At 49.1% G+C, this 25,276-nt stretch overlaps 1 protein-coding gene across 6 annotated transcripts in view; it reads left to right on the top strand.

Annotated features, from left to right (window-relative positions):
* The window catches only part of PACSIN3 (protein kinase C and casein kinase substrate in neurons 3), a 156,762-nt gene that overhangs the window by 87,804 nt on the left and 43,682 nt on the right, over positions 1–25,276 (top strand). For 5 of the 6 annotated variants that reach the window (XM_068261609.1, XM_068261605.1, XM_068261607.1 and 2 more), the window contains exons 2-3: positions 11,422–11,509; positions 24,835–24,927. In XM_068261609.1, the coding sequence (XP_068117710.1) occupies positions 24,883–24,927 (45 nt within the window). In that variant the 5' untranslated portion in view covers positions 11,422–11,509; positions 24,835–24,882. Of the gene's footprint in view, positions 1–11,421; positions 11,510–11,561; positions 11,594–24,834; positions 24,928–25,276 lie in introns of those variants that run through there. The other variant, XM_068261608.1, reaches the window with a different exon arrangement.

Raw genomic sequence — 25,276 nt, 5'->3', positions numbered from 1 at the left:
TATAATACCTCTTGTACATCGTCTTATTATCTTTTGGGAGACTCCTATGTCCTTTCCTGTCAAAAAAAAAATAAAAAAAATTACTTGCTGGTTGAATAAAAGTAACTAAGTCAAAATTTGCCAGAGGTATGAATAATTATGGTCAGCACTGTACCTGAAAGAGACAGAAGCCTCATAATCTGCCACCTGCTGGCCGCAGTATGTCTGTGCAGCCGAATGAATTTATATTCCTGGTGATCGCACACTGCTGTGTATAAATTAAACTGCAGCGTGTTCGAGTCTCAGGGTGGCTGCGTTATGTCATTATGAAAGATGATTCAAGTGGCGTTTTTGAAGCATACTTGACATTTTTAGAGCGGCGGTAATAATTGCGTTCTTCTTAGTCACGCTGTGATGGTTTGAAGCCCACCTGTGGCTAGATTACAGGATATAGTCTGGGAAATGTAATCTTGGACAGTCTGTGATACTGCCGCCTTGCCGGTCCTGTATGGGGCGGGGTGTCCTGGGAGCTCCAATAGCAAGCACAGAATAGAGTAGTTGCCAAGTGTGGAAGAAGGGGTAGTGCAAGGTATTTTGACTGAGGGACGCAAGGTATGAATGAAGCTATGGCCATTTGAGTATGTACTGACCTCTGTCATCCTTTTTCACAGTGAGACGTTAAAGTCCCACGTTACAGCAGCCAGTAACGCAGCCTAACTCACAGCACTGTAAAAATCAATATTGCTGTTCACAGTGCATACGTTGCGTTAGATAGCACGTTTAAACAAAGTGCTGCATGCTGTACGTTCTACTGGGCTAAGCCACGTTAGACTGTTTGCACATGCTCAGTAATGTTGGAGGAGGAGGTCTCCCCTCCTCCTCGCGGCCAGCCACATAGCTAATGAATATTCACTGCACTGTGGTGACTCTTGGTGGGACTGTAGTGTTGTCCGGATCATGAACGAATCATTCATTTGATCCGGATGATTCGACTCACAAAAAAGATCCGGATCACCACAATGAACGATTCAGTTCACAGTGGATGTCTGTCTGTAAGAAACAAGAACATACAGAATGTACAGTGCAGGGAAAGTCCTGTTCTGCTAGTCATTTCACCGCCAGTCTGCTTCCCTAGTAAAATGATTCAAACGATTCGGTTCAAAGATCCGGATCTTTTCAATGATCCGATTCAAATGATCTGAATCCTTAAAAAGATCCGGGCTTCCTATCACTAACCTGGAGCGGCTGCTTTGAGAGCTGCATAACGCAGCTCAATCTGACGTCCAACTTCAACACCACCATGCGTTGCGTTAGGGGCACGTTATGCGACCATAACGTCCCCTAAAACGCAACGTCTTGGTGTGTAAGTAGCCTTATTTGCACATCAGGTCTGACCTGTAATGTGAACAGGAACTAAAAAGGCATTGACTGCAGGGAACACTGGTCAGTTAAGGCTTGATGTGTCGATAACAGAGTGGATCTGTAATGCTTTCACACACATCCGTTTGCAGGCAGCAGGAGAGGCACAAGCAAGTTGCAGTGACAGTAGCTCTAGTGTACATACAAGACAAATAACATTTTATATTGCACTTTACTCCTGGCAGACTCAAAACGCTTCAGCTGCAGCCACTAGGGAACACTTTATAGGTGCTGTTTAATGAGATGCAAAACATTCCTCCTTGCCTTCAAATTTCATGTAAATGATATGCAGCTTACCCTTAGAATAACTTCCTGTCCATTTTTATTGGTCCAAGTACAAGCTGCATATCATCTACATGGAATTTGAATGCAAGGAGGAATTACTTGCATCTCATTGATCATCTTTAGAGGTAACGCTAAGGGCCCGTTTTCACTAGAGCGAATCTGCATGCGTTTCCTGCATGTAGATTCGCATAGACCATACAAGTGGATGAGACTGTTTCCACATGTCAGGATTTCTGAGCGGTTTTCTATGCAGAAAAAATCTGCACGGCAGAGCCATCAGAATTCGCATACCGCTATGCTATTCGCATACAATGTATTTAATAGGGAATTTGCATGCGGTTTTGGTATGCGAATTTTCATGCGAATTCGCCTGGAAGCAATGGAAAAGCTCACATGCACTGCCATGGTTAAATTCGCATACAGCGTCATGCGTGCGAATTCACATGAAAATTTGCATGAAAATTCGCATAGACCCACATGCAAAATTCGCATCCGCATGTGAATTTTTACCGCTGCGATTCGCACCGCATAAGTGGAAATGGGCCCTCAAGCCCCGTACACACACTAGAGCATACATGTCAAACTCCGGCCCGCGGGCCAAATCTGTCCCTCAGAGCCATTAAATTTGCCCTCAAGTGGTTTCCCCACATTACATTATGTTTGGCCCACTCTAGACCACCAGGGAATCCATATGGGGCAAGGACAGAGGAAAGCGCTAAACACTAGGGAACTGTATAGGGGAGGGAGGAGGACCACTAGACACCAGGGAACTGTATAGGGGAGGGAGGAGGGCCACTAGACACCAGGGAACTGTATAGGGGAGGGAGGAGGGCCACTAGACACCAGGGAACTGTATAGGGGAGGGCCACTAGACACCAGGGAACTGTATAGGGGAGGGAGGAGGGCCACTAGACACTAGGGAACTGTATAGAGGGCCACTAGACACCAGGGAACTGTCTACGGGAGGAAAGAGGACCACTAATAACCAGGGAACTGTATAGGAGTTGGAGAGGAGTAATTGGACACCTGGGAACTTTATAACGGAGGAAGGTGACCAGTAGACATTGAGGTTGGCCCGGGGCTAGGTCCCAGTGTTCGGTGCCATCCCACTTTGTATTTGACACTCCTGCACTAGAGGGATCTCTGGGCCGCCTCTGCTGAGGATCTATTGTGTGTTTGGCTTCTCCGAGATATCCAGAGTGCTCCGCCCCCATCGTCTCTGTCCCACCCCTCCCCCGCTCTATAGCAATAGAACACGTCACTAGCCTCTAGGCATCTGTATAGTACTCTGCCCCAGACTGCCACCTGTGGGATCAAGTCCTGTGGGCGACAGTAATTATGTGTAAGTACGCACCTTTTTAGGCGTATATATTGTGAACTGATGGCTTACTATACGCTAACTGACTCCCAGTGCCACTTGATCTCTCAACCCCTAGTGCCTAAAACAACCCGCCCCCACCCTAATGCCTAACCCTAACACACAACCCCCCCCCTCCCCCATAAAAAAGCCTATAATAGACCTACTAACCCCATGCCCAAGCCACCCCTAGTTTGTCTGACCCACGTCCAAGCAACCATTAAAGTGGACCTAAGCTCAGAACAGGCATGGGCAAACTCGGCCCTCCAGCTGTTACAGAATTACAAGTCCCACAATGCATTTGCCTTTCAGTCATGACTGTGGCTGTCAGACTCCTGCACTGCATTGTGGGACTTGTAGTTCCTGAAAAGCTGGAGGGCCAAATTTGCCCATGCCTGGCTCAGAACTTCCTTTATAAAAGATAAGCAACAGCATAAAAACATTTCTTTGTTACAGTTGATACAAATCCTGCAATAAATCTGCAGTGTCCACTTCCTGCTTTCATGGATTCACATCTTGTGTTTACAAATTGGCTGCTCTGTCGAGGCATCCAGCTGACACGGCGGAGAGATCAAATTACAGCTGTGATTAGTCACAGTTGAGTGGGAATTACAGGCTAAACTTTCTAAATTTATATACAGGGTGAATTTCTGGTTTCCTTCTGGTTTCCTTCTATCCTGTGCGAGAGTTCCACTTCATTTTTTTTTTTTTATTGTCGTAGCTGATCACCTACTATCCATCTCGGGTGCCTGACTCCTGATTAGATGCTATTAGACCCCTGCTGATCTCCGCCCCCAAACGACCTGATCTGCCTTTTAGAGGCGAGTCTAGTGCTTTATTGGTGCGTCTCATGGCCCATACTCACGGGCTACAATTGTCGCCGCAACCACGTGGCACACGTGTGTTGCGGCGACAGGTCGCCCGTGAGTATGAGGCGCGCACTCCGAACCGTCGCTCGTCGCTGCTGTCGCCAGGCGATTGGCAGCGGTCAATCGCATGGCGACATTTACCGCCGCAACTGTCGCTAGTCCGCGCTGTATGCGGACTAGCGACAGCAACCAATAAAGAATTCACGGCGCTTCCAGCGGGGGGGAGGAGCGTCGGGGACAGCTTCCGTCGCTTCACTAATCCCTCTTCCGCGTGTGTATGCGGAGGGAGCTGGCGACGACCACGCTCCCGTGTGCTAGCGACAGGCTACAAAAGTAGCCCGTGATTATGGACCATTAGACTACAGGAGCACAAATCTGGGTCAGACAGGAGGATAGAGGACACTCCTTCAGTAATTGGCACATTGGAAATTCTGGACTGGACCCAATGAAAGTCCTTTCCAGCAGCCTAGATAGGCTGGGCGCTCATTTGTCAGTGCGTGAAAGGTCTCGTTTTCTGTCATGTGCATTTTGGCATTTTTAGTGCATTTTCAGTGCGTTTGCGTTTTTCTCGCACATGCGTTTTTCTTGCCTTTTGCATGCAATTTAATGCTCTTGCAGTTCGCACAAGTGTTTTGTATGCTTTTTTAATGCGTGTTATGCAAATCACTAGGAAGTCAACAGGAAGCGGAAATGCATCATAAAACGGGTTTTTTTTTTTTTTTTTTTTTTTTTTTGTTTAGCATGTAAAACGCAATACCTCGGCAACACCATTGACTTTCATTGTGTGCGGGTTTGAAAAATATGCAACAAAACCAGCATTTTTAAAAATGCATATTACAAGGCGCATACGCATGCATTTTTTAAATGCGGCCCATTGACTAACATTATACGCATAAACGATAAGTTTTACGCAACGCTAGCATTTCTGCCCAGTGTGTTCCCTGCTAAAGTAATAGTCCTGGCTGGCGGCACAGGGATGGGAGGCTGGCGGTACAGGGATGGGAAGCTGGCGGTACAGGGATGGGAGGCTGGCGGTACAGGGATGGAGGGCTGGCGGTACAGGGATGGAGGGCTGGCGGTACAGGGATGGAGGGCTGGCGGTACAGGGATGGAGGGCTGGCGGTACAGGGATGGAGGGCTGGCGGTACAGGGATGGGAGGCTGGCGGTACAGGGATGGAGGGCTGGCGGTACAGGGATGGAGGGCTGGCGGTACAGGGATGTAGGGCTGGCGGTACAAGGATGGGAGGGCTGGCGGTTCAGGGATGGGAGGGCTGGCGGTTCAGGGATGGAGGGCTGGCGGTGCAGGGATGGAGGGCTGGCGGTGCAGGGATGGAGGGCTGGCGGTGCAGGGATGGAGGGCTGGCGGTGCAGGGATGGAGGGCTGGCGGTGCAGGGATGGAGGGCTGGCGGTGCAGGGATGGAGGGCTGGCGGTGCAGGGATGGAGGGCTGGCGGTGCAGGGATGGAGGGCTGGCGGTGCAGGGATGGAGGGCTGGCGGTGCAGGGATGGAGGGCTGGCGGTGCAGGGATGGAGGGCTGGCGGCGCAGGGATGGAGGGCTGGCGGCGCAGGGATGGAGGGCTGGCGGCGCAGGGATGGGAGGCTGGCGGCGCAGGGATGGAGGGCTGGCGGCGCAGGGATGGAGGGCTGGCGGCGCAGGGATGGAGGGCTGGCGGCGCAGGGATGGGAGGCTGGCGGCGCAGGGATGGAGGGCTGGCGGCGCAGGGATGGAGGGCTGGCGGCGCAGGGATGGAGGGCTGGCGGCGCAGGGATGGAGGGCTGGCGGCGCAGGGATGGAGGGCTGGCGGCGCAGGGATGGAGGGCTGGCGGCGCAGGGATGGGAGGCTGGCGGCGCAGGGATGGAGGGCTGGCGGCGCAGGGATGGAGGGCTGGCGGCGCAGGGATGGGAGGCTGGCGGCGCAGGGATGGGAGGGCTGGCGGTGCAGGGATGGGAGGGCTGGCGGTGCAGGGATGGGAGGGCTGGCGGTGCAGGGATGGGAGGGCTGGCGGTGCAGGGATGGGAGGGCTGGCGGTGCAGGGATGGGGAGGGCTGGCGGTGCAGGGATGGGAGGGCTGGCGGTGCAGGGATGGGGAGGGCTGGCGGTACAGGGATGGGGAGGGCTGGCGGTACGGGGATGGAGGGCTGGCGGTGCGGGGATGGGCGGGCTGGCGGTGCGGGGATGGGAGTGCTGGCGGTGCGGGGATGGGAGTGCTGGCGGTGCGGGGATGGGAGTGCTGGCGGTGCGGGGATGGGAGTGCTGGCGGTGCGGGGATGGGAGTGCTGGCGGTGCGGGGATGGGAGTGCTGGCGGTGCGGGGATGGGAGGGCTGGCGGTGCGGGGATGGGAGGGCTGGCGGTGCGGGGATGGGAGGGCTGGCGGTGCGGGGATGGGAGGGCTGGCGGTGCGGGGATGGGAGGGCTGGCGGTGCGGGGATGGGGAGGCTGGCGGTGCGGGGATGGGGAGGCTGGCGGTGCGGGGATGGGGAGGCTGGCGGTGTGGGGATGGGCGGGCTGGCGGGGATGGGCGGGCTGGCGGTGCGGGGATGGGAGTGTTGGCGGTGCAGGGATATGGGAGTGTTGGCGGTGCAGGGATATGGGAGTGCTGGCGGTGCAGGGATATGGGAGTGCTGGCGGTGCAGGGATATGGGAGTGCTGGCGGTGCAGGGATATGGGAGTGCTGGCGGTGCAGGGATATGGGAGTGCTGGCGGTGCAGGGATATGGGAGTGCTGGCGGTGCAGGGATATGGGAGTGCTGGCGGTGCAGGGATATGGGAGTGCTGGCGGTGCAGGGATATGGGAGTGCTGGCGGTGCAGGGATATGGGAGTGCTGGCGGTGCAGGGATATGGGAGTGCTGGCGTTGCAGGGATATGGGAGTGCTGGCGTTGCAGGGATATGGGAGTGCTGGCGTTGCAGGGATATGGGAGTGCTGGCGTTGCAGGGATATGGGAGTGCTGGCGGTGCAGGGATATGGGAGTGCTGGCGGTGCAGGGATATGGGAGTGCTGGCGGTGCAGGGATATGGGAGTGCTGGCGGTGCAGGGATATGGGAGTGCTGGCGGTACAAGATTGTTCATAGCGCTCCCATGATGGGTTTTTGTTCCGCCTGCCCTGCACAAGAACTCCTCGCAGGGGAAGCAGACGTGGTGATCAGACTGCAAGCTGTTGCCTTCTGTGCTCTGTATTGCCGTGAACCTCAGCAAGCCAGAGCTTAGCGGTGACCTTTGTGAATGCTGCCATGCATCGCCCTGTCCACACCTGGAGGCTTAGAATAGGACGGGGAGATCAGTTACCAGAGGCCTCACAGACCTGCGCTGCTCCCCCTCACCACAGCACAACCTATTCCTCTCCACCTTGTGTTCCCCTCCTCCTCTCCCAGCATACATGGGTGCTTTACATGTAATCATATAGTGTGCTGCAGGGAAAAGCTGTCCCGGGCATCGGTCACAAACAAGTGATTGCAGTTCTGTTCTAGGAGATGTGTGTTTGAGGAAACGGACGTTGGCGTTGCGTCTCAGTTAAAGCGGAACTGATCACAGAACTTCCCTTCTGCTCTAAAAGATAAGAAACAGCATAATAACCTTTACAGAAAAACCTTTTTGTTGCAGCCCACAGGACTCCTGCAATAATTCTGCAGTGTCTACTTCCTGCTTTCACAGAAGCAAAAGGCTAACATCCCGTTATTTACATATTAGCGGTGTCTGCCGAGGACTGCTGAATTCCTATGCAGACAGCTGAGAGATCAAATTACACTTGTGATTACTTGACGATGAGGGGGAATCAGGCTTAACTGTCTAAAAACATACACGGTGCATTTCTCTCCATTTTTCTTGTCTTGTGCAAACGTCCAGGTCCACTTTAGCTGGCTTTTTTTTCTCCCCACTCTTTTGCCGTTGGGCTCGCGCTGACCACTGCATGGGTGCTCGCAATAGCGCACATACATTTTATGTGGCTTGAGAGAGCTTTGTGCATGATTGATAGCAGTAAGGGCTGGTGCACACCGAGCGGCTTTTTGGGCGTTTTCAGATCCGCTTGCGGCTGCGGATCTGCTTGGTCAATGTATCTCAATGGGGTGGTGCACACCAGAGCGGCAGGCGTTTTGCAGAAACGAAAAATGCCTGGGTGAGGCATTTTTTGGATTGCGGATGCGTTTCTGCCTCAATGTTAAGTATAGGAAAAGCGCAAACCGCTCTGAAAAACGGCACTTCAGAGCGGTTTTGCAGGCGTTTTTGTTACAGAAGCTGTTCAGTAACAGCTTTACTGTAACAATATATGAAATCTACTATACTGAAAACCGCAGCAGCAATCCGCAAAACGCTAGCAAAACGCCTCATAAAAAGAAAAAAAAGCGTTTAAAAATCTGCTAGCATTTTGCGGATCTGCTAGCGGGTTTTGGTGTGCACCAGCCCTTAAAGAGTAAGTTACACACCTCGGAAAAGGGACGGCTCTGGATCCTGCAGAGGTTCCCCACATCCTCCTGGAGACCGCCAATCCAGCGCCGGGAAGTTCATGATCGGGCTCTCATCTGTGAACCGGCGGGGCCACACTGCGCAGGACACCTTGCTCCTGCACAGTAGCACAGAGCTTATTGGACTTGGTAGAAAAAGCTGAGCCCAGGTGGCTCCATGCTATTGTGCAGGTGCGATGCGCCCTGGTCTGTGAAACCACGCCCCTTGACTGACAGAGCGGCCACACCCACCTCTCGACATGCCCTTGTTGAAGAGGTTTGGGGGCTCCTAGCGCTGGATTGGTGGTGGCGAGGGGTGCGGCTCTGTATTATCCAGGTGCTTCTCTACTGAAGTATCAAAATAGGGCACTTTTTTTTCACTACCGGCGCACTTTAACCTCTACTGTATATAATATTTTTAAAAGTTACTATATAGGACACCCTGGCACTTGCATTGCTGGCATCTGATATTTTCACGGAGATGGCTGGCCATATCAAACGACTGAACATGTAGCCCTGGCCAACGTCCAATCACAATGATGGGCACTCTCCTATTGTGATTGGACGGTGGGGGGCAGGGCTGTGGTTGGTGTGTAGTACGGATAATTCATACAACTTTAGCAGCAAAGGAGAATCTCATAAAACATTTCATCGTCCTGTCAGTTGCAGTTAAGAAACCACACTCTGGGCCATATGCAATTCACTTTTTCTCCTGATTTTTCTCCTTGGTAAGTGGTTCCCAACCTTTTTGAAGTTGTGACACATGATGCCGAATACTCAGATCTCTGTGACACCCCCCCCCCCCCCCGATTTTGTAATGATCGCACAGCAACGGCAATTTACACTGTGTGTTTTAGCCACAGTGTCGTCCCCCCCCCCAAGAAAAAAAGCCCTCGGGCTCAGTATAAGTAGTTAGCCAAGCATAGGTGCCCTCATTATAGGTATGTAGGCGCCTGCAGTATAGGTGTCTCTTCGCCCCCCCCCCCCCTTTCTGCTCTGTCTTTGCTCGGTGTATAATTAGACCAGGGCTACAACAAAATGGCCGCCGACGTCCATGTTTGTGGCCATTTTCTTGTAGTCCTGCTCTAATTACACGGAGCAGAGGCAGAGCGCATGGGAGGGGCGACACATACCCGAGACTGCGCGTCACATGAATGTGTCGCGGCACACAAGTTGTAAAAATATCACCTAGGACAAGGTTTCCCAACTTGCCATAAAATGCGTTTTAAGTCGCCAGCAAGCAAAAAAATAATTTGATAGTACTTTTTCACCTACATTTGGGTACATTTTTAATTGCAAAATACTCAGTCTTTAGTTTACGGAGAAGTTTTTAGTTTATCTCCTGGGAGATAATTTTCATCTTCTCTATAAAGGTGAAACAATGTAATTGCATATGGGCCTCTGTCTCTTAGGCCCTGTTAACATTACAAACGCGGACGGCCACGCATGTGGAACGCAACGCTTACGAATGCACGCCATCCACGTTTGTATGCGTTGCGTGGCTGATCCCATCACTGAAAAGTGAATGGGACAGCCACGCGTTTTGGCAAAAAATGCGTGCAGCATGCGTTCCCGGACCGCACAGGTCCGGAACGCATGCCGTGTGAACATCAGACAGTGCACTCTATGCAATGTCTGATGTCGTGCGTGTCGGCCACCAGCGCGCGTTTCCAAAACGCGGCTGGAAACGCGTGCAGTGTGAACGGGGCCTTAAAGGGGAACTTCGGCCTAAACAAACATACTGTCATTAAGTTGCATTAGTTATGTTAATTAGAATAGATAGGTAATATAATCTTTTACCCACCCTGTTTTAAAAGAACAGGCAAATGTTTGTGATTCATGGGGGCAGCCATCTTTTTGGTTGAAAGGAGGTGACAGGGAGCATGAGACACAGTTCCAACTGTCCTGTGTCCTGATAACCCCTCCCAGCTGCACACGCTAGGCTTCAAATGTCAAATTCAAAATATAAAAAAAAAAAAAAAAAAAAAACTGCATCTTCTCATAGTTTCTGCACTGCTCGGAGTCCCTTTAAGTGCTCTAGAAAACAGGACTGTATCTGACCCATGGTGGGTTGAAGAGCTCAGAGAAGCTCTTTTGCATAGATGAGCAAAGTTGTTTTTTTTTTTTGTTTGTTTTTTTAACTCTTCCTATACTGAGAAACAATGAGACTTTTTCTTAGATTTCTTAGATATAGATTTGCTTCAGGTATGCTTTCAAGGTATGTATTTTATATTTTTAAAATGTTTTCAATAGTTGTCCTTTTTATAAACATTTTTCCCCACAACTTGGGCTGTATTTTTTATGCTAGATACTATACAATTTTGTGTCAGATTTACCTGCCAGATTTCCAACATGTCCAATCTGAATTTTGATCGATTTTTCGATTTTCAAATCGCTTTTGCGGTTGAGTTACCTTCACTTCGATGGAAATCTAACAATTCTGATCAGACCTGTGGGAAATAATCGATCTGGCAGCTAAATCTGACAGAAAATTGTATGGTGTGTACTTGGCATTAGATTTTGGCTCCTTGAGTGAGTGACATCCCTGGTGTGCATGGCGATAAGCAGCAGATCACAGGCGAAAGAGGCGGTAACCTCATGGCTCTGCAATTAGCACCTTGTCCTTTTCAGCAGTCTTCTCCTATGTTGTAGTCTTTTACCCCTCCCCCCCAAACCCCCGTCCCCTCCCCCGGTGAGCCTTCTCGCTCTCCGATGGTTTTTATGAATCAGTCCTGTGATTTATACTTAATCCCTCTGTCTGTCTGTCCATTAGGTGTGACCATTTAGGAATGGCCGCTGCAACTTAATATACCTATTGCAAGTCACCCTCCGATCCCCGGCTCCTGACAGCTTGCCTGAGTCATTGGAGGATTGCTTGCTAGTGTCACTTCTGTGGAAAGTGCTGGGGGGGTCTGGTAAATGACATCAGCGGGTAGAGCGGGTGGCATGGGCGTCAGGCTGGACACTTCTATATTGGGGATTCCATATTTAGTTGAGCATCATGTGAAAGTGAATGTGCGTGCTTAGTGTGCAGCTGCCTCTGACGGCTCCTCTTCTTTCTCCCTGCAGAGTTGGAAGAGCTCACAGGTCTGTGCAGGTCCGCACATCTCCCCCCTCCTCCTCTTCCCGATTCTGGATTCCACTTTCTGGCTGGAAGGTATGTGACATAAATACAGCCTGCTGTGTGTAGAGAGGGGAGTCCGTGCAGCTGGGGATCCTGCCTGATCAGGGCAGAGAGTGGGTGAGTTCTGTATATGTGGGGGAATGGGGTTAGATAAAGCTGGGGGGAGGGGGGGGTGTTCTGACTGCTTAGGGCCTGGGCACAGAGTCAGTGAGTTCTTTATATGTGAGGGAGGAGTGGGGTTAGATACAGCTGGGGGGTACTGTCTGATGAGGGCAGAGTGTTGGAGTTCTGTATATCTGGGAAAATGGGATACTGGGGCACAGAGTAGGTGAGTTCTTTATATGTGGGGGTAGAAATGGGGTTAGATAGAGCTGGGGGTCCTGTCTGATCAGGGCTGGGGCACAGTCAGTCAGTTCTGTATATATGGGGTAAGAATGGGGTTAGATACATCTGGGGGTGTCCTGACTGCTAAGGGCTGGGGCACAGAGTGGAGTTCTGTATATCTGGAGGAATGGGGTTAGATACAGCTGAGGGGTTCTGTCCCGTCTGATCCAGGCCAGTGCACAGAGTGGAGTTCTGTATGATGGAGAAATAGGGTTAGATACAGGTGGGGGACCAGTCTGCTCAGGGCAGGGGCACAGTCAGGGACACGGTTAGTGGTTTCTAAATGTTTTAGGGTAGTGGGGTTCTATATGGGGGTGAGGAGTCTCCTCAGAGCTGGTGCGCACTGTCTTAGTGAGTTCTGAATATCTGGGAGAATAGATTTACATACATAGTAAACTTCTCCACTTAGGTTTACAGTTACGTTTTGGGATGTTTTGCCACAGGAAGTAGTTGTGGTAAATTCTATGGTTTTATTTAAAAAGGAATGGTATGTTAAGCTATGGAACTATGCATGCATTGGCTAGATAGCTTGGATACTTCTTATTCAGTTGTGCCGAAATCTGATGGGTAATGTACTCAAGGACCACAGAACTGACTGGTTGTCTTTTGATCTCTTAGACCGCATTGGGCCAATCTTATTCTGAACATAAGCTGCTTCTGATGCATTCGCATATATTTATATAGCACTGACCTCTTCTGCAGCACTTTACAGAGTACATAGTCATGTCTCCGACTGTCCTCAGAGGAGCTCATTGTATGATCCTACCATAGTCCTAGTCTTTGTGTCTACCATAGTCTAAGGTCAGTATTTTATGGGGGGAGGGGGGGGGGGGAAATTTTCAGGTATATAGTGTTTTTTCTATATTTATTTTCAGGTATATAGTGTTTTTTCTAACATTGCATCATTCTCCAATATGTGCAGATTACACAACACTCCGCATTCAAAATGAGTCTTTCAGAGCAGTCTGTGAAGTAATGACCTCTCCTCTAGCAGAGAAAAAGTAAACAGTTCACTTACAGTTGAGATAATTAAAGTCAGATAACAGCCCTCTCCAAACTAACTTAGTCGGAGAGCTTAATGGCTTGTTTGCATAGAGATAACAACTGGAGTTTCTCAACTCTTCCTGTACTGGAAACAATTAGACTGATGTATCTGATCTTAATGTTCTATTTCTTAGCTGTGCTACACATACAAATCATATCATTTTTTTTTCGCTTCAGTGTCTCTTTAACACTCTTCTGTCCCTAGACCAACCTTCTTGAAACATAGCAGCCCTTCTCTTAACCCTCCAATCCAATTTCTTGATCACCCATGTCCCCCTGAGCACTTACCTTTTTTTGCAGTTCGGGGAAGGGGAGGTAGAGACCTTGATCATTCTGTGCTCCTTGCACAAGATGTGCAATACTACCATATTCATCCGTTAGGTCCTGGTGTGGCTGTGTAACCTTTCTGTAAAATATTATCAACTGGGATTCTGATTGGTGCTCAACTTGTTTCGTTCTTTAAAAGTTCTCAGCTGTGAGTTAAAAGGAACCAGAGTGGTGAGAACTATGGAAGCTGCCATATTTTTCCCATACACCAATACCAATTGCCTGGCATCCCGCTGATCTTTTTGGTCAGTAGGGACCATATCACATACCTGAAACAAGCATGCAGATAATCTTGTTAGATTTGTTATAGACTTCTGATCTGCATGCTTGTTCAGGGTCTATGGCTTGGGCTCAGTTCACATTTTGTTTAAAATACGTATCTGTGGCTCTGTTTTGGGGCCCGGACCAGAACCGGAGCCACGGATACAATTGTTAAAAATAGGGGCAGTTTTCACCCACTTCAAAAACGGATCTGTGGGCGATCAGGAAGATCTGCTTTTGACCTATGGACTATGACCTATAGACCTTTCCTTCAGTATTACTACATGCACACGCTGGTCCAAACTCGTGGTGGACTGTCATGGCCGAGAATCAGGAGTCAGACCAGTGTGCATACAGCAGCCGCACTTTTGCTGAAGACATTGGATCTTGGACGATCTGACGCCCAAACGCTAAAAGGAATGTTCTGTCGCATGCTGCTCGTCCCCCATCCCCCCAAACACACCCACCCAAAGCTATAGACATGTTACTAGCCAGGAGGCTGATGATGCGTCTGCACAGTGTCGCCAGTGCTCTGTTGCCTGGCAAGGATCGATCCCTTGGGTGACAGAGATCCCACAAACATCCCCCTGTGTGTACAGGTCTTCCCGTGCTGTCTGGAATGTTTAGTAAGGGACACCCACACATTTTCAGACCTTTGTAAAATAATAAAAACAAAGTTCTATGTAGAATTAGTACTGTGCATGGCTGTGGAATCGGTACAAAAATATTCCCAACTCCTCAGTTTATGAAACCACCGACTCCAGGTACCCAAAATTGCTCCAACTCCTTAGTCTAATTTTTACAAAGGCTATGGATTTGTGGATTTGGTTCAAAAATTATACAATTCCTACTCCTCCATTTATTGAAACCTCCGACTCCAGGTACCCAAAATTTCTCCGACTCAACAGCCCTGGTACTATGGTTAGAATCTTAAATTTCATATAGAATTGGTGTAATATGACAGCTGGGGGGAAGGGGGGTATTTAGAATCTAGCTATTCCACAGTGTTCTTATTAGATGGGTGTGTCAGGGGTTGCTGCATTTTTTAAATTAAACCCCCAATTCAGGTGAGTTTTAAAGGACAGCTGAACTGAAAGGGATATGGAGGCTGCCATATTTATTTCCTTTTAAACAATACTAGTTGTCTGGCAGCCCTTCTGATCTTTTTGGCTGCACTAGTGTCTGAGGCATTTTTGCCAGAAAAAGTCTATTTCACAGCAGCTAATGTAATTGATAGAAAAACCTGCCAAAATGTGCAGAATTATGCTTCAGGATGGAGGATTTTTTTCTGTGTGCGCGAAATCTGCATTCAAGCATGAGCTAGCCCATTGATTAACAGGAGTTCTCAGTTTAATCCGTTTTTCTGTGCAGAAAACGCGCACGAAAACAGACAGGTGTGACCCCTGCCTGAATCTCACATCTGAAACAAGCATACGGCAATTGTTCAGTTAGAACACCTGATCTGCATGGTTGTTCAGGGTGACCACAACTATTGCAGCGCAGGCGAATTGGGCGCAGCCGGCGCCACCATAGACAGTAATAAGAATTATGGCTACAGCGGTGCACAGTGAGTAACTAAAGTCCCGCCAGAAGATGGAGCTGAAGTTACTGTTAAAACACTAATTTGGCCGGCAGCAATAGCTGGAAGCCAAATTACTTTGTCTCCCCCCCCCCCCCCCCCCCCCAGCCACATGGACCTGGAGGGGGAATAGAAATGAACGCCGCTGGGACTTGTGCAGGAGCAGGGTAAGCCGTATATCGGCTGTATGCTGCGGCGATTTTCATTCGTACGCGGTCGATGTATATGACTAAAAGTATTAAAGGCTGAGGATCAGCAGGACAGATGGGCAATCTGCATTGTTTAACTACTTGAAGACCGCCTTACGCCAATGGGCGTGACCGCGGCGGCAGCCCCAGGAACGCCTAACTCCAATTGGCGTCAAGTCCTGGGGCTGCGTGAGCGTCCCTTCCTGCTTGGCTGGCTGCCAGACGGGAATTACCGCATACCAGGGATGCTGTCACGAGTAGATTCGAGTGGCCTAAGCACTCGAACTCGTGATTCAAATGAGCAATAATTAATGCAGGTGAGGAGCGGGACATAAGGGGTTATTTACCCATAAGGCTGCGTGTTCCCTGCGCTCCAAATAGGATCCACACGCGTCCTATTTTTTGCGTTACAAGCCTCGCTGCAGGCACTGCGGGCACTTCCTCCTTCAAGCCGGAAGAAGTGCCTGCAGCGAGGCTTGTAATGCGATGAATAGGACACGTATGGATCCTATTTGGAGTGCAGGGAGCACGCAGCCTTATGGGTAAATAACCCCTTATGTCCCGCTCCTCACCTGCATTAATTATTGCTCATTTGAATCACGAGTTCGAGTGCTTAGGCCACTCGAATCTACTCGTGACAGCATCCCTGCCGCATACTAATGTGGAAATCCCCGAAGGCCTGTGTTGAGCGGCATCCGGCCCACACAGCCCCGCTGCCGCCAATTCCTAGTGTGAAACCGGCCTAAAGGGAACCTGAACTGAGAGGGATATCATAGCTGCCATATTTATAACTTTTTAAACCATACCAGTTGCCTGGTGTCCTGCTGATCTCTTTCGCTCAAGCAGAATCTGGATCTCACACCTGAAACAAGCATGCAGCTTCTTCTGTCAGACATCTGATCTGAATGCTTGTTCAGGGGCTGCGCCTAAAAGTATTAAAAACAGAGTATCAGCAGGAGAGTCAGGCAATCTGCAGTGTTTAAAAGATAACTGTCAGCCTCCATATCCCGCTCACCTGGTTTGCCTTTCATTCAACCTTGTTCATTAATTAAGCATAAGGCTTCATTTCAGTTTTTTGCAAAAAAATACAAACTGACCTCCAGCTGCCTTCTCACTTGTGCCCCGTCATCCTCAGTCAGTCTAAAGCCACGCCTCACTTCTAGAGACTGCAAGTCATGATAGGCTAGCAGGCAGTGGGGGGTGTGGCTTCAGCTGATAGAGCAATCGTTCTTCCCCACTGCAGGTCATATGAGGAGGAATCCGAGCGGCTTATTGCAGCAGTGGATATTTTGCAAAAACTAGAGTTTACAAATCTTATTATTTTTAACACCTAATTTAAATAAATCCTGTTTTGAGCTGTGATTTTTTTTTTTTATTTTTTTTTTTTACCCTACAGTAAATGACCACATGTGACAGATTAGAGCGCGAGGGTTAGAGAGTGACGGGCGAGCGTCTCCTGTGTACTGGCAAAGGTCGTTGTTCTGCGGTCATTGTCCTAGCGGCCGTATATTCAGGAACTTACAGGGATTATATGTAAGCAAAGCTGCAGATTTATGTCCAAAGATCCAAATCTGTTATTTTCTATCAGTTTCAATGATTTTTTTTTTTTTTTCCAGTCCATGAATTTAATTCCATCGCCAAACACTGATCTGATGACACTGACTGCTAGCTTTGTAATCTAAGGGTTTCTGTTTTTTATTTTTTTAAAGGATACCAGGGCTCAAACTTGTATAGTAAAAACGGGGTGGGGGTTGGGAGGCATGTATATGAAGCAGTCCTCATGCCCCCACAGCTACTTCCTGGTTGGCCAGGTGGGCATTAGTGCGATGGCGCGGCTGTGCACGTTATTGATCACGTGGCCGGGAGCACGCTGTGCACGATTTCACGACTGTATGGTGCAAATGCCCAGAGCACTCCCAGCCTTGCGGTCAAGGACATGCGCAGCCGGGCCACCGAACTAATGCCCGCCTGGCCAACCAGGAAGTAGCTGTGAAGGAACATTTGCAAGCAAACGGAGAGTCCTGCTTCATAAACTTGCCTACTCCCCCCATTTTTACTATATGTTTGAGCTTTGGTAGCCTAATAAAAAGTAATAAACTAAAAACGTTGGTTGAGGGGTGCCTTTGGATTCCCCAGAATCTTCCCCGATCCTCCTTGACCTAGCCAGGACACTCCTCTTCTTCTTGGCAGCCATGCTTTCTTCCTGTATGAGCGTGGCCACATTGCGGAGACACCAGTAGGGCTTGTGTCGGCACAGTGGCACGGAACCACAAGTGGATGTGGGCTACTAGGCAGGCACGGGCCGTACTTTACACCTGCGGAGCGCGGCCACGCTTGTACACAGAGGGGAGAGCGGCAGCAACTCCATATGGAAAATTTATGTTTAGTACTTCAAGAAGCGATTGGAAAATAAATCTGACCTGTCAGAAATAATCCACCAGTCTGACGGTAAATTACATGGTGTGTAGCAGGCATTAGGCTAGGTTTCCAGTTGCACTGCCGATTATACTGTATATGGGAATCACATCTGCTCTTCTGGTAAAATTGTGGACAGCACAGAAGTTCGGTCAGCTTACTGCAACGGATCCTTCGCAGACTGATACCGAATGGATCTTATTTTAGAAACCAGATCCTTTCACACTTGTCAGTTTTGTGGTGTGGTAAAACCAGGGCTGTGGAGTCGGAGTCGGGGCAATTTTGGGCACCCGGATTTGGAGTCTGAGTTGTTGATTTCATAAACTGAGGAGTCTGAGTCGGGAGTCTGATGATTTTTGTACAAAATCCACAGCCCAAGGAGTCTGAGTCGAAGAGTCTGAGTCTGAGCCATTCTGGGTACCCGGAGTTGGAGTTGTGGTTTCAGAAACTGGGGAGTCTGAGTTGGAGTCGGAATATTTTTGTACCGACTCCACAGCCCTGGGTAAAACAGACGAAAAAGTAACTTTAGCGCTGTAGTGGGAACACAGCCTTACCAGTCCAGGCTTCATCCTATTCATCAGCTACAAAACCTCTACCTCCTGCCGCTCCCCTTCTGCTTGCTGCTCCCCTCCTGCTGCTCCCCTTCTGCTTGCTGCTCCCCTCCTGCAGCTCCCCTTCTGCTTGCTGCTCCCCTCCTGCCGCTTCTTTTCTGCTTGCTGCTCCCCGCTTGCTGCTCCCCTCCTGCCGTGCCCCTTCTGCTTGCTGCTCCCCTCCTGCCGCGCCCCTTCTGCTTGCTGCTCCCCTCCTGCCGCGCCCCTTCTGCTTGCTGCTCCCCTCCTGCCGCGCCCCTTCTGCTTGCTGCTCCCCTCCTGCCGCGCCCCTTCTGCTTGCTGCTCCCCTCCTGCCGCGCCCCTTCTGCTTGCTGCTCCCCTCCTGCCGCGCCCCTTCTGCTTGCTGCTCCCCTCCTGCCGCGCCCCTTCTGCTTGCTGCTCCCCTCCTGCCGCGCCCCTTCTGCTTGCTGCTCCCCTCCTGCCGCGCCCCTTCTGCTTGCTGCTCCCCTCCTGCCGCGCCCCTTCTGCTTGCTGCTCCCCTCCTGCCGCGCCCCTTCTGCTTGCTGCTCCCCTCCTGCCGCTCCCCTTCTGCTTGCTGCTCCCCTCCTGCCGCTCCCCTTCTGCTTGCTGCTCCCCTCCTGCCGCTCCCCTTCTGCTTGCTGCTCCCCTCCTGCCGCTCCCCTTCTGCTTGCTGCTCCCCTCCTGCCGCTCCCCTTCTGCTTGCTGCTCCCCTCATGCCACTCTCCTGTCATTGTGCCTCTCAAATTACGGTATACACCATTGGTGCCAACTGCTGGAACTATGTGGCAACTGCCTGGTAACATGGCTTCGATGGATATCAATTCATGGCTGTATTACTTGTGCAGAGGATCTCGCCGAGCTGAAAGAGGATGGAAGGAGCTGCGGGCGAGAGCCAGAGAAAGGACTATATTCCACCAGGAGGGCGGTCACAGAACCCTCTGGAAAGCTCACGGTGCACTAGGGAGCTGCGACACCCACTTTGAAAAATGCTGGTTTAAGGTGCCCATACATCAGATGCATGGGCAGATCTCTCCCTGATTGCATCTGATCTGAGAGCGTATCTGTTGCTTGCCTATACACTGCAGGGCGTCTGCCAATCGATTTCAGTATGAAATCTCTCAGGAATTGGCCTTGTGATGCTGCATGGCATGTGGGGCACGTGTATGCCCCGACCCAGCGGCGGATGCGTACAGGTAACGTACACTGCACTGAGGGGTACACTTTACATTGGAGGGACAGCGCTGCGGTTCCGTCACATTTGTCGCTCGTCCTGAAATTGCGCTCTTTTACCATCGCGCCCCCAATGGAGCATGTTGGCCCTACATCTTGCAGCATGTTTGATACATTTCATCCCGAAATTGGTTGCCACATCAATCATGAATTCTCTGGACTGCACAGATTTTCATCTGATTATAATAATCGATCGGCCGCCAAGTTGCCTGGTGTATGGCCACCTCTAGTCTTCGATGTGTGATCTGTTTGTATGTGAAATCTTGCAGCCTGGTTATTTTGACCTTTGGTGTCGTCTCTTCCAAGGTGCTTCCCTGTATATCCCCTGGAGACTGGCAGGCTCCTGTATAGGGGAGGGAGGGGGGCTCATAGCTGGCAGCAGGTGCTGATATTTTAGGCCTGTGTTCAATGTTTATTTTGGGAGTGAGAACAGTTTCCGTTCTTGGATTGTCTGAGCTTTTAATAACGAGGGGGGGGGGGGGTGTTCCGCCGAACGCTCTGGTTAGTTCATGCTTGCACCAGCCACCGACCTTCTGTGTTGCTGACACATGGACAGACTCTAGGGGAGGGGGATTCTGTCAGTCCTGTACTGTCATGACACGCCAATCTCTGAAACTGCCCACTACATGGCTCAATCAACCATTCGATAGATCCATCTCTGGAGGAATCTGATCCACTACCTGCCCATACACTGCACAGTGATTTCCAATAGATTTTAGCATAATATCTGACATAATTGTCAAACACCTGATCTGCATGCTTGTTCAGGGGCTACTGCTAAAGTATTTAGAGACATGGGATCACCAGGACAGGAAACTGGTATTGCTTAAAAGGATATAAATATGGCAGCCTCATATCCCTCTCACTTCAGTTGTCCTTTAAAGCGCACCTGACATGACAGGAATATGGAGGCTGCCATATTTATTTCCTTTTAAGAAATACCAGTTCCCTGACCTGGTGATCCCATGCCTCTAAATACTTTTGTTGTAGCCCCTGAACAAGCATGCAGCAGATCAGGTGCTTCTGACAAAAATCTGACTGGATTTGCTGCAGGCTTGTATCAGGTGTGTGATTCAGACACTACTGCAGCCAAAGATCAGCAGGACAACGTGCATTGTCAGAAAAGGAATAAATATACTCTTCCCCCCCCCCCCCCCATACTCCACCCCCCACCTCTTGTTTCCACCGCATTCCTTTAGATTGTAAGCTTGCAAGGGCAGAGTTCTCACCCTTTTGTGTCTTGGAATGTTATTCATGTAATAGCTTGCGCTCTGTTATACATTTTGTTTGTCATGTTACATCTGCTATTGTAATCACCAGTTCTGTATTTTGTACCAGTGTCCATATTTGATGTATATCATTGTATCATTATGTATCCCTTGTTTGTTTTCTTACATTGTACAGCGCCACGGAATATGTTGGCACTTTATAAATAATAATAATAAATAGGGCATCCTCCATAGGTCTCTTTTTTTGGGGGTTCCTTTTAGGCCTCTTTCACAGTGGGACGTTACGTTTGAGGCGACGTTGAGGTCGCATAACGTGCCCCTAATGCAACGCATTGAAAGACTATATCTTGGACGTTATAGTACATTCTTTAGCCCTGCGTTTGGTGCGCCCTTTTCATCGCACAGTGATGGAACGAAAACAGCGCACGTTACTTTTTTTTTTTAAACCTTACTGAGCATGTGCAACACACATAACGCAGCAAACTTATTGCAGTCTCTAAATATTGCTACACGTTACACACAACCCAACGCGTGCACTGTGAGTGTCACAGAAGCTTTGTACTGCTGTGCGTTAGTCTGCGACGCGTTATAAAATTTTCTAACGTGCGACTTTAACGTCCCACTGTGAAAGAGGCCTTAAACTGCAGGGGCGTAACTAGTGGGGATCAGCCCCTGCTACTGCAGGAGGCCCAGAGCTATTGGGGGCCCTAACTACTAATGGTCTCTTCCTCTGATACAGGAGACTAGTATACTTCAGATCAGGTGTTCTGTGGCTACACTTGTTATGGGTGTGGATCATGATGGCCACACTTGTTGTTTGACTCTTGTGAGATGGGCCCCAAGGCTGTAAGGAGCAGGAAGGGGAGGCAAGGGAACATTAAGGGGCCCCAAATTAGTGGGGGGGGGGGTCATGAATGGTAATTCTGCCACTTGTGCAGTTTTGTGTATATGTAGCAGTTTGTGCAGCGACATGAGTTGATGTGTTGAACCTCCTCTGTGACTGTCTATGAAGAATGTGCTGAGCTGGCTGCTTCATTCTGTGAAATGAATCTCCTTGGGCAATATTTTGCGTAGACTTTGAACAATTTTTTTCCCCAGGTGGAAGTGAATGGGGAGGGGGAGAGGAAGCATTTAGAGTTCTGGCTCCAGTGAGGAAAGGACTGTCTAGCTTTGCTATGCCTCCTGCACTTCCTGGGGGAGGAAGCATTTAGAGTTCTGGCTCCAGTGAGGAAAGGACTGTCTAGCTTTGCTATACCTCCTGCACTTCCTGGGGGAGGAAGCATTTAGAGTTCTGGCTCCAGTAAGGAAAGGTTACTGTCTCTAGCTTTGCCTCCTTCACTTCCTGCTTCAGAGGCTAATAATTTACATGGGAAATTCAGTGCTTGACGCTGCCATTGGCTGCAGTGTCTCTACCTTGGATAGTTGGCTTCAGCCGCAGTTCCAGTAACTGCTATAGAATTTGGGAATGGACTTCACATTCTATTCTTCTGGCATCTGTGGCCAGATAGGAAGAGATCGGAAGTCTCTGACATGGTGATGGAGATAGACCATAACCACAACTCTGCTACTAGTGACCTATAGTACAACGCAGTCAATTATTCAGGATATCCACTTTTATGGTCATATCCGCATCAGAAACCCTTCCCAAATCTCTGTAATGCTGTCTATTGGTTTGTAGCCCTGCCCTCCCAGTGATGCTTAGCCTAGGCTGTTTAGCTATGCAAAATTATCCTACCCCAGAGCATTCTGGGGGACCAGGCATTATTTTCACTGGATTTGGAATTCTCAGTAAACAAACATTCTGCAGAGCTGCACCTGACAGGACTATAGATGTAGCCAGCTGTGATAAATTACAAAATGTAAATTGAGGTGAGGAAAGATATTACAATAGGCAAATACTGACTAATTTTATAAATGAATATTGTCAAAAAATAAGCTATTTTATTAATTAGGTTATATTCATTACAGTTCCAGAAAGAACTGGCCCCTCCTTCCGTTCAGTAAACCAGACCTCAGTTGTAAAGAGACATCCCCAATAGGTGGCTGTTACTTTTTACCACCAGGGGTGCCCCAGAGACTAATCTGCTGAAGCCGCATAGGCCTAGTGAGATTGCGGTACTTGAGGGGGGGGGGGGGGGCTGCTTAGTTAAATTTAAATGGTCAGTTTTTCAAGCTGCATACATTTGCATTCAAAATGTTGCATAATTTTGCATAGACTCCAGATGATTTCTCATTGACTATCCGTAGGGCCGAATGCACATTGGCTGCTTTTGTGAAAGTGGGGATTGCGGTACAGTTAACATGGGGGGGGGGGGGGGGGGCTGCTTCTTATTGGATAAGCCAAGCATGGCTACATGGTTAGCATAAGAGATGGTCACTTGTATGCAGATTAAATGCAAATTGTATGCATCTTGTAGTTGGGCCAATGAGAATCAGCAGGACGTGCGTTATGCTGCATACACACTTGAGAGAAGTCTTTGGAAAAGGCAAGATCAGACCAATTTTACCCCCTTCCATGTAGTATGAGAGCCATACTCTACACAGTCTATTCTATGGAGCTGCACTCCCCATCAGACAGAAATCTTACCCCCTTCCATGTAGTATGAGAGCCATACTCTACACAGTCTAGTCTATTGAGCTGAACTCCCCATCAGATAAAATCTTTGCAAGATGCTGCACACAAAGATGCTGCACACATTCAACAGATCAGTATCTGCAAAAGATCTGTTCCTGCAAAAGATCCGTTCCTTGCAAAATGCATTCATAGTCTGAGATCTGCAGATCATCATACACACCTTGTTTAACAGGCAATCATCTGCAGATCAGATCCACCAGGATGGATTTTCAGATCTGCAGATGATTGCCAGATATGCAGATGAAGTCAGTTAAACCAAGTGTGTATGATGATCTGCAGATCTCCTAGACTATGAATGCAATTTGCAGGAACGGATCTATTGCAGGAACAGATCTTTTGCAGATACTGATCTTTTGAATGTCTACAGCATCTGTGTGTGCAGCATCTTGCAAAGATTTTATCTGATGGGGAGCTCAGCTCCATAGAATAGACTGTGTAGAGTATGGCTCTCATACTACATGGAAGGGGTTAAAATTGGTCTGATCTTTCATTTTCCAAAGACTTTTATCTCAAGTGTGTATGCAGCATTACAATGGCCAGTTCCAGACTGCATATAATATACTAGCAGGACAGAAAACTTACCATCTCCTTGACCATATGTTCCACATATTTCCAGCTTGTGTGCAAATTGCATTCAAATTTTGTAATGCACTTTCAGCTTAAATTTTAATTGGTCCATTTCCAGACTGCATACAATTTGTATGACACTTGCATGTAAGTCAGAATTATTTGCTCAGGTTGCAACTCTGGCTGTTGTTGGTGTTACAGGTCCTGCCTTTCTCCACCAACAATTTCTCCCCCACAGACAGTCGCTTCCCACGGCGATTTCCCCCCCCCACCCCCAACAATCCCAACTCCCTATGATAGATCAGCCCTTTCTTTGCCTGTTCGGGATGATCAGATATGCAAATTGTTCCGTGTTGATGCAAATGTATGCAAATTCTTATGCAAATAAATGCAGCTTGAAATGGACCAATCTTTTTAAACCTGGGTTTAAATTAATTGGTCCTTTTTCAAACTGCATACATTTGCATAAAAAATGTGCATAATTTTGGAACAATTTGCATCTTATTGATCATCCCCTATTGGCTGCTTCCCAACATGCCACAGTGATGGTGCACAGTAAGGTTGTCCCATTCAGTTGCCGTTTTTGGCCAGACACGTACCGGTACCTTATTTTGGTTAACTACTCTGACACAGGAGACCAGGGTTTAAATCTCGGCTCTTCCTGATCAGTAAGCCAGCACCTATTCAGCAAAGAGACCTTGGGCAAGACTCCCTATCACTGCTACTGTCTGAAGAGTGCACCCTAGTGGCTGCAGCTCAACTGCTTGGAGTCCACCAGGAGAAAAGCACAATATACATTTTCTGTGTCTTCTTTTCTGGTGACCTCTCTGTTCCACAAACACACAGACTTCCTGGCAGGCTGTAAGTGAAGGGATTAGTGAAGGGATGCTTCATGTAACGCTCACCGATTCTTGTTTCTCTCCACAGTGCCAGACTTAATCAGCAAAAATTCTGTGCTGCAAGCAGTCCGCGGTGATGACCGAGGAGGGAGGAGGCCCCGCTGGGGGCAGCTTCTGGGAGGTAAGTCGGAATTTATCCGCCAGTACAACTAGAGCTGTACCTGGAATTGCAGGGTCGGTGATGGAACAGCATAAGCATTGCAGGTTAACTAAGCATTTAAAGGAAGCTGAAGACTAACTTCAGCTCCAGTTTTATACTTACCTGGGTTTCCTCCACCCACTTGAGGTCGCCTGGTTCCTTGCTGTCTACCTGGGCCGCTCCTGCCCCCTGCTGGACGGCTCGGTACTCTGGCCAAGTTGTGCTTCGTTGCATATGCCCAGCTATGTGCACTCCCCCATTGCCTGCCAGGCCGCACATGGACCAGAGCACTTGAGTTCCCTTTAATTTTTAGCTTTTTAAAAAACTGTTA

The sequence above is a fragment of the Hyperolius riggenbachi genome, chromosome 11, assembly GCF_040937935.1.
Source record: "Hyperolius riggenbachi isolate aHypRig1 chromosome 11, aHypRig1.pri, whole genome shotgun sequence".
NCBI lineage: Eukaryota > Metazoa > Chordata > Amphibia > Anura > Hyperoliidae > Hyperolius > Hyperolius riggenbachi.
This window is presented reverse-complemented; position numbering and strand designations above follow the sequence as displayed.